The 16881-nt window shown below is 35.2% G+C and overlaps 1 protein-coding gene across 2 annotated transcripts in view; it reads left to right on the top strand.

Moving 5' to 3' along the window:
• LOC145263891 (amyloid beta A4 precursor protein-binding family B member 1-interacting protein-like) overlaps positions 1-16881 on the top strand; it is a 50940-nt gene that overhangs the window by 1667 nt on the left and 32392 nt on the right. The window contains exons 1-3 of one of the 2 annotated variants that reach the window (XM_080120971.1): positions 10117-10672; positions 14010-14285; positions 16303-16389. In XM_080120971.1, coding sequence (XP_079977097.1) covers positions 14058-14285; positions 16303-16389 — 315 coding nt within the window. In that variant the 5' untranslated portion in view covers positions 10117-10672; positions 14010-14057. Of the gene's footprint in view, positions 1-10116; positions 10673-14009; positions 14286-16302; positions 16390-16881 lie in introns of those variants that run through there. The other variant, XM_080120972.1, reaches the window with a different exon arrangement.

Genomic DNA, 16881 nt, shown 5'->3' with positions numbered 1-16881 from the left:
GAAAAGAAACAAAGCAGTTTACTACTAAAAAGAGTGTCACTCAACGGTAGTGGGAGGTTGCAGTCAAGAGTGACGGTGGCAGTTACTAAGTCAACGGGAGATAACCCGTGTTTACTCCATATGTAACATCTCCGGGGGTTTTTTACTGAATAATAAAAGTATTTTTATTTTTAAAGTTTTCTCATTTAGTCTCTGTATCTTGCTGGACGTTTAATTGGTCTCCCTTTCTTTGCGGAGTTTGGTATTATTTTGTTTTCTGAGCTTGTTTTTGATACGACTTGTTTTTGACTATTTTCTACATTAAATATGTTTTCATAGTCATGTCTGATGTTAAACTTTTGATTTTCTTTTGTTTTTAAAATATGACGTCTGTTACGCCGTACATTTTTTCCTTGTTCTGTTTTTATTAGATATGTAGGGACTAGGATATATAAATCCTAATCCCGTTACAAAAGAACAATGAAATGAATGGAATTGAAGGAAACAAAAACTCAATTGATGGATAAGATAAACGTCGTTTATTTACTGTTGAAAGAATGGATGTTTTAGATATAACATGTGTTCATGTCCGCGCGAGTGTAACCATCGTTCATTGCAGGACTGGTGTTGTAGAAAGAAAAGGAAATGTGTGTTCATCTCAAGTTTGGGTCACTATCGTTTGTTCGCGCGTGGGAAGAAAAGTGAGTAATGTAATGGAATGAGAAATGGCAGTCCATCGTGTAGACAAAGAAAAGGATAGAGGGTTGACGTCAGTTAGCAGTCAGCTACGCGAAGGTGTTCTCAGGGACCAGTAGTAGATAGAGAGAGAAAGGGTGTACGTTCTGTCTGTTGGCCTTTTATCCCACATAGTAGCAAATGGTGTGAGGTACGCGCATGCGCATGCCGAAACGGCGGTGGCTGGTGCGCTGACCAACCACCTAGGAAAGGCAGGTCGGAAAAAGGAAAAAACCGCTTGTTGCTCTTTCTTTTATAGGTGTTTCCGGTGGTCTTTTGCGCATGTGTGGATTTCCATTGAAAGTAAGTGACGTTGTCCTTCTGTGCGCGTGTGTGAGTACATGTGTGTACGTTAGCGTGTGTGTATATACACATGAATGTGAGTGTATGTACGCTAACATGAATATATGTACGTGTGTGGATGTGGGCGCATATGTTTGTGTGCACGTATGTATGCGACAAGTAATATAGCTTGAAATGTGAATGTGTGTTTTTGTGTGAGACTAGGAAAGGCTCGCGCAGATATGAACGATGCTCTTTTAATTTTTTAACAATCTTACCTTTTAGGTTCCATTTTTCTTGTGAAAGAATACTGACAGTATCGTCTTTCTTTAGTTCTGGTAATTCTTTGAACTTTTTATTTATTTCATGCTTTTTCATTGTTTTGTTATGCATAATATTTGGAAGATTTGTCCTTAGCGTTCTTTTCATCAACTGTTGGGCTGGTGATGGGGTTTTATCTTTTAATGGTGAAGTCCGAAATACTAACATTGCTAGGTATGGGTCTTGTCTACTTTCATATGTTCTTTTTATCAGTCCTAGCTCTTCCGCTGTTTCTGTGCCAATTACTGCGTTTGCATTTGTATTCGCCACAATGAAATGCGAACTTATTTTTATTTTGCAATTGTATTACACAGCTCCCTATCGTGGGAATTTGCGTACAGTTGTAGATGGTTAATTTTATAGACGTTTTCTTTAATTCTGGCTTTGATTCAATCGTTTTATATATTTTTGCTGATAATACGTTTACTTCAGCACTTGTATCGATTTTGAAGTTGATGAGTGTTTCGTTGCCTCGAATCTTTACTTTCCATTTGTCAGTTTGTAGTGCGTCTACATTTTTTTCAATGTGGCGTCCATGTTAAAATGGTTTTGCACCACGTGGTCTGAATTGTATAAATGTCCGACATTGTATAGTTTTTTCTTTTTCGTTTGACACATTCGAGCGAAATTTCCATTTTTACCGCAATTTGTGCAGTTTTTATTGTATGCTGGACAGTTTCCTTTCTGATGTGACCCAGCGCAGTAGGTACATGTATCAATCTATTGTTGTGTTTTGGCGGGCTTTCTGTCTTCACGTTTGAACAACGTTGTAAGACAGCTTGTTTTTCTTTGGATTGCGAATTGTTGAAATATTTTCTGTTTCGCATGTAGCCATTATCTTGGAGTGTCTCTTCCTTTTTTGCAGCACTCAGGCCTGCTTGTATTGCCTTCTGTAAGTCCAGTGAAGTTTCTCTGAGCATTCTTTCTCTCAACATCTTGTCGTTAACGCCACAAATTAGAATGTCTTTTATTAATCTTTCAGTGAGGTCACCGAATTCACATTTGTTTGCCTTTTGTCATAATTCCGTGACATACTCATCAAATCTCTGTGTTTCTTTCTGTTTGCACGTGAGAAATTGATATGTGAGAAATGTCAGGTTTTTTCTTGGTTGGCAGTGCACATCAAATTTTTCTAATTCTTTTTTCAAGTTTAGCTTCTCGTCGTCATTTTCAAAGTTGAACATATAATATATTTTCCTTCCCTCATTTCCTATACAGGTCAGCAATATTGAAGTTTTCACCTTCTCCGGTTTCTTGTCTGACTCTGTAGCTTGCAGGAGGATAGAAATTGGTTTTTCCAAGTTTCCCATTTTCTGTCGGAGATTATCTGAAGAAAAATTTAATTCTTTTGGATGTGGTAAAATTCCATTTTTTTTTTTTTGAGGACATATTGATATACCATTGTGAGTGTTGATGGTTCGATGTTTTATCCTGACACCATTTTATATTATGGGTTGATACAGGTGAATATTAGTTAGAATCATGTTAGTAATTTGTTAGGGAAAAATTCATTGAAGAGACAAAATGCACGTGGTATTGTAACGAGGAATTTAATTTTTTTATTTATTTTTTTTTATGACATTTTCACCCCAAACAAGGCACATTGCCACTTTGGTGTAGGGGGATACTATCAGGAGCAACAACTACTGGGATACTATGTATGTTGGGATTTGGGCAGCAAGATGTCGGTTCACATTACACTTGAATTTCTGCATGTCAGTACAATTGGGGAAGCAGGGACCTGGAATGGAATTCCAGAGTTTAGCGGTTCTGGGGAAGAAACTACTGGAGTAGAAAGATCTTTTACATCTAGGGATCTCTACTGTGTGGGGGTGGGATTTAGCTGCCTGTCGGGTTTGTCGAGGGTGTCTATGTCGTGGGGGCACAAGTGTCTGCAGTTTGCCAGAGCATTCACCATTAAAATACTTGTAGAAAAGGCAGAGGGATGCAACATTTTGTCGATGGGACAGAGGCTGAAGCTTAGATGCCAGTTCAGGGCCTATCAGATTGGCAACTCTACTTTGAACTTTGTCTAGGAGCGAGAGACTAGTAGCAGATGCACCAACCCAAATGTGACAGCAGTACTCCATACATGGGCAAATGGTGGCCTCATAGAGGTACAGGATATTTTCGGGTGTTAGTAGTTTTCTAGCACGGTAGAGAGAGCCTACCTTCTTCACAGCATCCCTGGCAACGCTTTCAATGTAATTGTTCCAACTCATGTTTTCTGTGAATGTTAGGCCAAGATGTACTCTCAGATAAAGAGTCACTGGCCATTGCTATTAGTGGCAGAAAAGGTTTCTTGTAATTATTGAAGGACACCAGTTTAGTCTTGCCAGCATTGAATGTGACCATCCATTTTTGTCCCCATTCCACTACAGATTAGCGGTCATCCTCTAGTGTTTTTGCCATTTCTTTAGATATATGTTCATTTGTTTTTCTGTCATGCCTGTTATAGAGTGTGGTGTCATCAGCATATATACCCATCTCATAGGCAATTTTGTTGGGGAGGTCATTAATGAATATTAGGAACAATAGATGTCCAAGGATAGACCCCTGAGGCACTCCCGCATTTATATCATATTGTTTAGATGTACGACCGTCGAGGACAACCTGGATTTCTCTCTTATCTAAGAAGGATTTAATTATGTTAAGTATTCTACCAGTGATACCGTATGATCTGATTTTCCTGAGGAGACCCTCATGCCATACCCTGTCAAAAGCCTTAGATATATCTAGAATAACCGCTCTGCCTTCCCCCGCTTTTTCCAGTGAATGGTATATACATTCAGAGATTACAGTGAGGATGTCTGCTGTGGAACCGGGCTTGTCTAAATCCATATTATTTGTCAGTCAGAAGTTTAGCATCTGTAAGGTGATGGACTAGAGCATGGTTAATTATGGTCTCAAATATTTTGACAAAAAGTGGGAGGAGGCTAATGGGGCGATAATTTGATGGGTCAGTTCTTTCGCCAGAATTCTTGAATACTGGTACTACAGAAGCAGTTTTCCAACAGCCCGGAAAACAAGATTTATTAAGGCATTTGTTGTAGAGTTTGGAGAGAACTGGAGCTACTTCGGCTGAGCACTTTTTTAATAGCACAGCTGGGATGAGTCGGATCCACATGTTTTTGAAGTGTCAAGGTTTTTTATGATAGCATGCACCTGCGCAGGAGTGATTTGTAGATTGTCTAGCATGGCATCTGTCCGCAGAGGAAAGTCAGGCAGGAGGTGGTTGGAAGGGTCCAGTGTGGAGTTTGTGATTGTTGGTTAGTGGGGGAATTGTTGATTGCTCATTATTTACTACACTGTTGAAGATTTTCCAGAAGTCACGAGTTCCTAATTTTTGTGCTTCAATACGTTTTTTAGTGGTTTCAGTAAATTCTCTCTTAGCTGTCGCTATTTCTTTCTTAATTTTACTTCTAGCTTCTATATACTTCTGTCTGTTTGAACTGGACTTATGTCGGTTAAATCTGTGGTATGCATGCTGCCTTTGAGCAATAGCAGTTGCGCAAGTAGAAGTAAACCATTGTGGAGTGGGGCTTGCTATAAAATTTCTGCATGGGAACATGTGCTTCAATTGCCATTTTGAACCATTCAGTGGTCTCATTTGCGCACTGTTCAGCAGGAAGAGAAAAAATATTTCCCCGTGGGGCATCTCTGATAAGATCTCTGATGGCTTCCTAGTCGGCCTTTTTATAATATCTTGTTGTTTTGAGCACTGGCTCTTCAGTTTTGGGTTTAGAGTTTAGGGCAATTTCGACCATTATCACTGCATGATCAACATTCCCGAGTGGGCTGTCAGCATTTGTTATACAATCCTCGGGAACTGTGGTCAGAAATAGATCTAGAAGTGATGCGTGTTCTTGCTGGTCAGGGAAATGGGTTGGAAACATAACCATTTGTGATAGGGAGTGAGACATAGTGAAGCTATGTGTTGTGCTGCCCGCTGCATCTGTGTAAGTAGAGAATCCAAGCCTGTACTACCAGTCAGGATCAGCAACCAGGAACTGTCTATCCGGTACCCTCAACCCATCAGACGATGGTCAACCCAATCTACTTGTACTGGCATTATGGCATTCAAGCACTCCCAAGTGCCCAGTTTACGGGATGGGATGTGTTGGGAGTGGGGAAAATGGCATTCATTACCCTAGTCAGGAAACAAGATCAACCACTGAAGGTCTGTCAACTCCCTGTGATTCGACCTCTACACCTAGCTAATAGGCAAAGAAGGAGTATGGAAGCCGGGCAATAGACAGTGCCTATCTACTCCTTAAGCAGTTTAGGTTTGCAGACCGGTAATTTGTTTGAGTCACCAGCTCTAGGAAGGTTGTCATCCAAGACTGGAGAGGCCTTCCTCCCCTTAGGTTTAGCTTCAGAGTTTTCCTTCTCCTAAATGGATGACCTGGGATGATCTACAGGTTCATCAGCACCGAGAAAGTTTTCCCCGTGCCTGGGTCCTAATCCAGGTATTTCTGCGCCCCCACATTGGTGGTTAATGTTAACGGGTTAGTTTAAAAGGGTTATATATCAACTGAAAAATTTTACTCAAAGTGATTACAGGGCATTGCTATTTTATTGTTTGTTACTGGAGGAGAGGCTGAGTAAGAGTTCATGCAGTGAAAGCAGCTATATTTGCAAACAGGTCTGTTGGAAGGAGTTAACATGGTTTGTATTTTCCTTTAGGTTAAAAAAAAAAGTTTCCTTTTATTTTTATGTTGGTTTAGGAATAGGATTACACTGAATAGAAACAAAGCAGTTTACTACTTTTACTATGCAGTGTCAGGGGTACGTACACAGAGAGGATTTTTTTTTATAAAGGAGCCACCACTTATCAAGGCCCAGAGGCCACTCGAGGATAAGGGTTAATGAGTGTACAGTAGTCGATGAGAACATGTAGTAATCGATAATAGAGTAATTTAGGTAAATTGGATTTCTTAACGGTATGGATCATCAAGAATTTGTTCACGTTGAACTTAAAGACAATCATATTGTAGTCAGTTGGAAAGCAGGAAAACGGAACAGAGTTCCACAGGCATACAGTTCCAAGAAAGAAGCTCTGTTCATGGGATCTACGATTAGGTTTAGGCACAGATAAAGAGTGGGGGAGAAATTATTGATAGATAGATGAGTGTTTTCTATGAAAGTCAAGCCAGGGGAAACCATAGATTGGACCTTAGACGAGCACTTGCCATGAGAATAATGATAAAGCAGAGACAGGCTTGCACCGTCTCTTCTGTAGGAAAGAGGTTGCAAGGAAGAGAAAAGGGCATCTCTCCACTAGGCTACAGGTAAAATGAGTTCATCGGAGTAGATTCCATTCATGTACTTGTACGACAAGCACTACAGTGATGGGACAGGGATTGGAGCTTGGTTAATAGTGTGGGATATACATAAGGTGGTTTATACTTTTTTCTGTGTCTGAAAATTTTATCCAACATCATATTTCTTGAGTCTGTTATTGACTGGCATCAGACTATGATAAACAGTAATGGTGAGGGAGAGACTTTTGATTGGAGACTTTTTTTCACCCTGTCTGAAAAGAGGAGACTAATGGTGTATGCACCAGCCCAGATGTGGCAACAAAACTACATGTATGGGCGAATTGTGGTTTTGTAGAGGTACAGGATACTCTCCGGTGTGAAGGAACCCACCTTATTTGCAGCAGCTTTTGCAACATCCTCAATGTATTTGTTCTCCTAAATGCAATGTGTCACATAAAGTAATTTAACAAGGGTGGTGCCAGCTTCATCAAGGGAGGCACTTTATTAGGTACAAAATATTTCCAAAAACGAACTCATCTCCTCTGCATCCAAATGAGGAAATAATACCTGGGATGGTCTATGATCGAACTAAACCATACCTTTTTCTGCGTTTCACAAGCTAGGTCTGATGTGCCAGGAGATATTTATTTACTACCTATTACAGAAAGATGTGACACAAGGCCGGAAACGGTGCTTGTTCAGATTTCTCCCATATTATAGAATAAAAATCTGTATGATGTATGTACCTGTAACACAAAAAATAGCATGCATTAAAAAATCACGTAAATTGACCAAGTGGTTTTATTTTTAAATAAGAAAATCAAATTTTGTGGCTAAATGAAAAGCGACGATATTGTGACGTCATTTTGAAATAAGCTGAAAACAAGAGAGAGAACTTTAAATAATTCGACCGTGAGATTTTTAGAAAATCATTCTTAAAATTGGGACATTTCAAACCCTCAAATTCGCTTAAATATATATATATATATATATATATATATATATATATATATTAGTCATTCAATAAATTAAAAAATTTATGACATGAAATTTAAATATTTCACGGCATAAATTATTAAATTTATTGAATGACTAAAATTTGATTTATTTGTTCTATCTTGTATATCGAGCAATTTTTATTTAGGTGGGATAGTACTTATAGAATATTACTGCCAGTAATATCTTGTAAGACTTATAATCACAGGTTTCCGTACCAGTTGATTGTTAGATAATTTTATTTTGAAGAATATATATATATATATATATATATATATATATACTCGGGTTTTTTTATTCAAAAGTAATGGACTAGTGAATTCAACGAGGTTGTTAGATAGTGCTCAATAAAAAGAGCTGATAATACTTGTTTATTGTTATATAAACATGTTTACATCCCGCTGCTACAAACAGCTACTTGTTTCAATCAAACAACAGATATCATCAGGCAGCGACTTGACTATTCAAATGTTCAATGAATAATATATATATATCTGCTTCACTTTTTTTGTTTTCAAGCAAGATCTTTGACTTACTTGTTGTTTCATCAAATACTTCTGCATGCAAAATCCAATCCCGCATTTTGCTAAGTCCTACCCTCTGATGAGAAGGAAAGTATTTCTTCGAAACTCCGTGGATTAAGGACAATCCATTTATCTAGTGTTTCCTTTTTAGATTAAATATGTTTTTAACTCATTTCAAAGTGTTTTTTAACATATTTTATTAACTGTTTGCTCATATATATATATATATATATATATATATATATATATATATATATATATATATATATATATATATATATGAACAAATGATTAATAAAACATGTTAAAAGACATCTTGAAAAAGAGTTAAAAACATATTTAATTTTAAAAAAGGAAACACAAGATAAGTGGATAGTCCTTAATCCGCGGAGTTTCGAAGAAATACTCTCCTTCTCATCAGAGGGCAGGAATTGGCAAAATGCAGGATCGGATTTTGCATATAAAAGTATTTAATGAAACTACAAGTAAGTCACAGATCTTACTTGGTTAAAAAAAGGGTGAGGTAAGGGGAACAGGAGGCAAAAGAAAAATAATAAAAAGATTTCACATGAATGGACAGTCCGGTGAAGGGTAAAAATCCAAAAATGGTAAAATCCAAAACGGTCGAATTTAAAATTTCAATCCAATGGGTAAATTCCAAATGGTTCAAAATAATCCAAAAGGCAGAGTTCCTTGGAAAAAAGTGCAAATAGAATGAATTCCAAATCATTAAAAGAAAAATACTGGAGAGAATATTTAAAAACACGTCTGTCAAGGCTGGATGAATCAAAAAAATTGAATTTTTTTGATTCATCCAGCCTTGACAGACGTGTTTTTAAATCAAAAATTGAATTTTTTTGATTCATCCAGCCTTGACAGACGTGTTTTTAAATATTCTCTCCAGTACTTTTCTTTTAATGATTTGGAATTCATTCTATTTGCACTTTTTTCCAAGGAACTCTGCCTTTTGGATTATTTTGAACCATTTGGAATTTACCCATTGGATTGAAATTTTAAATTCGACCGTTTTGGATTTTACCATTTTTATGTAAGAACGGAAACTAAATTAATGAAATGAAAAAAAAAATTCTTTTTTTTTTTTTTTGCAAATTCTTTTTTCGTCTTAGCTTTATCAATTCGTGTGGAGAGAGAGAGAGAGAGAGAGAGAGAGAGAGAGAGAGAGAGAGAGAGAGAGAGAGAGAGAGAGAGAGTTCTTTATTTTATTTATTTAGTATATGGGAAATTCTAAACAAACACCCCAAAAAGCTTTCTCGAAGTTACAGGTTGGTTGTGTATTAAAAATAGTTGATAATGGACCTGAGCCGTCAGCATTGCGATCAGGGTACTTGTACAGTTTAATGAAAACATTAAAAAAAATGAAAATATTGAAAAAACGTTATATTGTATGTACCCGTTATGGAATGAAGTTCTCCGAAAAAAAAAATTCACTTAATTTGATCAAGTAGCTTTATTTTTTTTAATCAAAATTTTTTTTTTTTTTTACAGCGAAAAAACATTTTTTTATTTTTGTCCACGAGCTGAAGGCAGCCATGTTTGAATTTTTAGACCACGAGGAAAGGAGGGCGCCACGAGATGATAATTCAGTCTAAGGCGCCGATACCCCCCCTCATGTTAAATAATAGCTTCTCTTCCTTCTGTATTCAAACATGGCTTCCCTCAGCTCGCTGTCATAAAATAAAGATTGTTTTTTCGCTGTAAAAAGAAAAAAAAAACTACTTGGTCAAATTAAGTGAAATTCTTTTTCGGAGAACTTCATTCAATTCTGGACAAGCACCTTTCTTTCCATCACAGACACAGACACATATGTCATACGGATTTTTCTATTATTTCTTATTTTTATTTAAGTATATATATATTTTTAATATAAGACTTTGGAAAATTCCAGAAAGTTAGGAAACAGGTTGGTTGGATGCTTGCTTCCCAGGCAGCATGATGTGACACAAGGTTGAAATGTGGGGAGTGTCAAGTCTGCGCCCCTAAAGAAGAAGCACTCTGACCTGGCAAAAATTGCCCGGACAGCATCATCAGCATTCCCCGGTAGGAAAACCTCAAGCAGTAAGTAATGAGCTTACTCCAAGCCAAGTTGCAAGACCTGGAAAGATGAACCTCCTATGTACTACCCAGACGCTAGACGGTATACCTCAGTTCGATAAGTACTGAGTCACGTAAATGGACCAGCAGCAGCAGCACTTGTCGGGCTGACTGTATTTCTACCCAAGTCTCCATGCAACGAGGAGACCCAGACCCACTCTACTCAATAAAACTTGTGTGGCGTATGGCGAATTGGGTATTTAAAAAAAGCTGAGAACGGATCCGTCAGCATTGCAATCCGCAGCTCTAATCTCCCGAAAGAGGGGGCAATGCTTGGTTGATTAGCATCCTATTTTGAATCATTTTTTTTTTTTTTTTTTCTGTTTTTAACACGAAGGAGTGTCGTTGTACACGTCCGTCCGGCCGTTGTTGTTGTTGGGCGTCGACTCGTTTCCGTATTTTTAGGGCGGGCATTTTGAAATGGATTCCCATAATCTTTTCTCTCTTCCTCGTGTTCGTGTAAGTTTTTGTCAAAAACTTTTTGAAGTTAAAATATTTTTGTTTGATGCTAGAATGAGATGAATAAGAAAAACAGGCGACTCGAAGTTTGCAGCAAACATTGTCAGATAAAAACAATTCACGTTTAAACTTAATATTTTGCATACTATTTTGAATTTGTTTTAGTATTATAAAAATATATTGCTTTATGAAATATTTATTGATTCCTTTATCTATTTTATTTTAGATAAATATAATTATTTTTTATCTGACACTGTTTGCTACGGAGTCGCCTGTTCTTCTGATTCACCACTTATTAAAAATATGTTTGGAGGGTACTTGTACAGAATACGGGCCATGCTGAAATAAGGGAAGAGTGTTTTGTAACTAGGCTGTACTTTCACTTAACAATTTAATAAACATTGAATTTAACTTGAAAATACTATATAGCACGTTCCGTATTCTGTATAAGTTTTTTTTTTTGTCTCATGTTAACGTTATTTTATTTGTTTGTTTCAAGTTTCAATAAATAAAGATCGAATGCGTGTGGTAGTGCTTGTTGACTCGCCTTTTAAATTGACAAGGTTAGACACAGATTCAATTTAATAGTGGAGAATCCACTTTTTACTCAAAGGAAAAGGAGGGTAGTCTGGGCCGACTGCAAAATAGCCTGGGTCCGCCTCCTCGGGATTCTCTCAACGATGTGGTGGTGGTGGGGGAGGGGCTCTCATATGATAAGAGAATGCACTCATTTCCAAAAGGAAAAACTGAACGAAATTATCCCCTTTTGCAAATGGGGGGGGGGTGATAATGCCCGGTAGAATTACCTTCTTAATCTGAAAAGATATTACACGTTTACTCATATAGTTTATTCACTTGAAAGCACGTTTATCCTAGTCGGATTTGCTTACCTTTGTGCCCCCCCCCACACACAGGGCAAGGTTAGATATAAGATCAGAAAGCCCCCCCCCCCCCAAAAAAAAAAAAATTCATTATGGCCTGGTCTGGTTTAAAGAGAAAAAAATGTAATACACCTTTCGCTCAACAAATACCACACCAGACAACCACCCAAACAAAACCAATTCATCTCATCCCTTAAGGCTCGCATTCAGAAATATCCGTGGGCTTAGAAGTAATCTAGATGATGTAGTCTTACCTCTTAGTAAGCTCCCCGGATATCTTAGCATTAAGTAAAACAAACTCAATCCCCTCTAACTACTTTAACATTGACAGGATACCTCCCCTCTCTTCCGTAAGATACAAGCATGAACAGTGACAGTGACAATAATGGTGACGCTAATGGAGACAACATAAATGATCACACTAAACGCATATGAAAACATCAAAGCCCATTTCTTTATATACCCACATCAATGGAATAACTCATCTCAACAAAGAAAACTGCCAGAGGAAGTCGTCCATCGAAAGAAAAATCAAAATCCATACAAACATCACAGCAGACACAACTTAGGCAACATATATACACACATAATTAGCTCATAAAACACTGTAACAGTACAATGCCTACTAAAACACATTCACAACTTTCTTAGCTTTAAATTGATATGACACATGAATACAAACCTCAAACAGATAGACTCCCTACAGTACATTAAAACACAAAAAAAACACAAAGAAAAAACGAAAATAACAACCAGCGCTGAAAGCTATCTTTGTCTACAACTACGTCCACAGCACAAGTATAAATACGACCACTTTTTTGATAAGCAAGCAAATAACCACAGCTCGTCAAGCAGCGAGGTTCATTCCGCCAGCAGTAGCAGCAATCCAAGAACGACCCACTTGTCACCAGCAGCACAGTCGTCAGCTGGGAACAATCTACACACCAGCAGCTTAAGCCATGATCAGCCTAGTGCCCAAATCACCTCTTCTCATGTCTTTGATATCATAAAAAATCTTAGACATCTCCAAGGTGTGTGGGCCTGATCTCATCCCTGCTGTACAAATTAAGAAATGCTCAGCTAAGCTAGCCCTCATATTTTCCAAAGTCTACAATAAATCCTGCTTCCCTAGCTGGAAGATAGCCTCTGTGGTACCAGTGTACAAGAATTTTAGCAAAAGGACCAACCCTCTCAATTATCACCCTAGCAGTCTCCTTCCCCTCTATGCTAAAAATTTTGTAGATGCTAATCAATCAAGCACTAGTTCAGTACCTTGCAAAAACTAATCTTCTTTCTGACAAACAGTATGGATTTAGGCAATGTCATTCTATTGCAGATATTTTAACAGTCATCTATTGCAGATATTTTAACAGTCATCTATTGCAGATATTTTAACAGTCATCTTTGAACGCATTTACTATGCACTGGATAAGGTGGGTGAACCACCGATATCCATGACAAATATAATTTTACTGTAAATAATTATTGAGTAAAAACCTAACTGGGATGGAAGCGAGTAAGGAGCGAAAATGCAGAAACCAAGTATTCAACTCTTCTTGTTTCAGTAAACAATTATTTTGGAATATAAAAAAAATATATATATAATAAATAAGGTCATACTTCTGAAAAACTTTTTTAATAGCGGCAATTTTGGAAATAAAAAAATGTTTACTCATTCCGACCTATGCTTTAAAATAATAAAAAAATATATACTTTGGACAAATAAAAGCTCCAACCAGATTAAAGCAAATTATAAAAAATAAGAACTCACGTGACCATTTACAATTACATTTGCAGACAAAAATTCTTTTAAGCACCCAAATGCAAACACGCTTCTAGAATTGAAGCAATTATTTGCTTATACACATTATGCTATTTGTTTACAAATATAGGATTTAAAAATATATTGATTCAATATACTTAAGATAGAATTTTTTTTAAAATTCATAAGAGACAAACTTCAAAAAGAAAAATTTATCAGTGAGAAATTTTAAAAGAAGTTAACAGAATTATTTTTGAAAGTTACTAAAAAGAAATTTATTAAAAAAAAGTTCCCAGAAGAAAATTTAAAAACAAAGTCAGTGGTAATAAATTAAAAAAAAAAAAAGTAAATAGAGGAAATTTTTTTCTTTTAAATTCCCTGGAGGAAAAGTTTTTAAGTCACCATAGAAAACTTTTTTTTAAGTTATCAAAGAAATTTTTTTAATCATCCGGAAGAATACAATAAGTTATTAAAAATATTAAAAAATCAACAGAATTGTAAAAAAAAAAAAATTTAACTCACAAAATCCAAAAAATATCAAAGTAAAAAGTAATCACTTCAAATAATTTTGTAAGAAAATGTTAATTACTTTCATCAAAATTTAAAATGGAATTTTTTCATAAGATTATTTGATAAAGATAGCATAGAACATTTATTTCCATTTGTATATATTTTCCATCTTTTTCTTTTTCAGATTAGAGTAAACTTGCTTATTCCAGATCAATAGAAATCATTAAAAAAAATGGCACCTGCCCGAAGTTCACCAGTAAAACGAGGTTATTCTATTCGGAGGGCATTTTCTCTGCGCCAAAACTACGTCAGTCGAAATACGCCGATTCGTAAAGCCAAGGAGAGGATTAAAGAAAATGGAAAACTAACACCAAATCAAGCAACCTCAAGAAGACGTCAAAATATTCGTCGATGGAATAGCTTAATCTGCACCTCTCAAGCTAATACAGTATCTCCCCAGGTGAGCTTCCCATTTAATCATATCTCGCAAATTTTAGTTACCTAACCGTTCAACATTTTTGAATATCTATCGCAAGTTTCTGCAGCAAATTAATTTGGATTATATTTCTAAAGTATATAAATTCATAATGTATTTCTATAATAAATTTCTTCAAATGATATTCTACAGTAAAATTGGTTAAAATATTTTTACAGTAAATTTGTTCAAATAATAATTCTACTATAAATTGGTTCAAATGATAATTATACTATAAATTTGTTCAAATGATAATTCTACAGTAAATTTGTTCAAATGATAATTCTACAGTAATTGTTTCAAATGATAATTCTACAGTAAACTGTTTCAAATGATAATTCTACAGTAAATTGGTTCAAATGATAATTCTACAGTAAATTTGTTCAAATGATAATTCTACAGTAAATTGGTTCAAATGATAATTCTACAGTAAATTGTTTCAAATGATAATTCTACAGTAAATTGTTTCAAATGATAATTCTACAGTAATTTGTTTCAAATGAGAATTCTACAGTAATTTGTTTCAAATGAGAATTCTACAGTAAATTGGTTCAAATGATAATTCTACAGTAAATTGTTTCAAATGATAATTCTACAGTAAATTGTTTCAAATGATAATTCTACAGTAATTTGTTTCAAATGAGAATTCTACAGTAAATTGGTTCAAATGATAATTCTACTATCAATTTGTTCAAATGAGAATTCTACAGTAAATTGGTTCAAATGATAATTATAATGCAAATTGATTGAAATTACAAATTTATTCTGAAAGTATTCTCTCATGTTTTGAATGATATATTGTTGATATTTGAGAAGGGAAGTAGTACAAATTGATGCTTGTGCAGTATAATGGAATTTTGAATAAATGCATTTCAAATAAAAACACTATTGCATACTTATATGTCATGTCGAAATTAATGTAAATTCCAAAAAAATAATAACAAATCATACAGTAAAAAATAATTTCAAATAAAAATAGGATTTATCAAATTATCAAGTTTTATTGTATCGTTTAACGTGGAAGAGTTGTGCAACCAATTCTGTATGCCAAACTTACTTATCTCTGTTGTTTTCTTAGAAATCTGCCATTGACAAAATAGAAAATGTCCAACTGCTAGTGTCTGATCTTTTTTTTTTTTTTTTTTTTTTTTTTTGAAGAATAGATCTACAGGATCATTTTTTTGTAACTTTTGGAATTTATACTCATTTTTACGTGACATGTACATGTGTGATAGTGTTTTACATGGAACACATGTGTTAAGATTACCATTATATACTGCACATGGCACAAGTACCTAAAAGTTTAGTATTTTTAAGAAAGAGACGAGCAAACAGTTTATAATTCATAGAAAATTTTGTGTTGCAAAGAAATGAATGAATTTATTTTTCTATCTTTTTTATTTCGTTATGACTTATGCTTGTTAATATTGCATTTATGTGTATTGTTTACATTTATTTGCATATCATTTATATTTATTTGCATTCTTCAGACTAGTGTTCTCATCTGCATGTTATTTTCACAATGTTTCAGTTGATGTAACCTGCGACCTTCAGGTGTATCTTGTTAAAATCTGGAAATTTTTCTGTCAAATTCTGGAAATCTTTCTGTCAAATTTAGGAACTTTCTGTTAAATTTTAGGACTCTTTCTGTCAAACTCTAGGAATCTTTCTGTTGAACTCTGAAATCCTCCTGTCGGACTCTGGAACCCTTCTGTCGAACTCTGGAATCTTTCCGTCATACTCTGGAATCTGCATAGAATTTAACGGAACCCTTTATTTAATCCACTGGTGTAGCATGCTCTTGTTCCAGTTTGATAAAAATTCCCAAGTTGGACAAGATACACCTGAAAAATGTTAAAGATTACATCAAATGAAACATTGTGAAAAAATAACACTCAAGATGAGAACAGTAGTTTGAAGAATCCAAATAATACAAATAGTCAATCTTCATTTAAAAATTTTAGCAACATAATTGCATTTATTGTTTCTTTTTTATTTCCAGAAACTATTTTCCTGCTTACCAGCGAAAAACAGCAGTTCTTTCCCTCATTCTCCTTTGAGGTCATGTGAAAACAATGATCTGCCGAGAGTAAGTCATGATTCCTACATATTTCTTTTCAGTTTCTAGAGAGATTTGTGACAAGAGGAAAAAGGAAGACAAGAGGAAATGGAGAGAGGAAAAGCGAAAAACAGAAGAGAAAGAAAGAAAAAGTGAGAGCGAGAGAGAGAGGAAGAAAAAGAAATAAAATCTAACTAAATGTGAAAATGGCAACAAAAAAATAAGGAAATAAGTCTCTAGCAGTTTAGCAGAAATCCTTAAAAAGAAAGTGGCAAGACGGGAGAAAGGAAAAATATAGGGAAAGCGAAAGGATAATAAACAAAGAGAGGAACAAAGAGAAATAAAATTCAGCTAAATATTAAAATATAGCGACAAAACAATTAGGAGATAAGGTACTAGCAATTTGGCAATAATAAGCTTTTCTTTATTTAAAAAGAAATCAGCAAGACAAGAGAAAGAGAGAAAAAACAGGGAAATAAAAGAGAAAGATAGAGAAATAAAATCCAACTGTATAACAATAAA

Source organism: Euprymna scolopes, chromosome 39, assembly GCF_053919585.1.
Source record: "Euprymna scolopes isolate OS-2025 chromosome 39, ASM5391958v1, whole genome shotgun sequence".
Taxonomy (NCBI): Eukaryota; Metazoa; Mollusca; class Cephalopoda; order Sepiida; family Sepiolidae; genus Euprymna; species Euprymna scolopes.
This window is presented reverse-complemented; position numbering and strand designations above follow the sequence as displayed.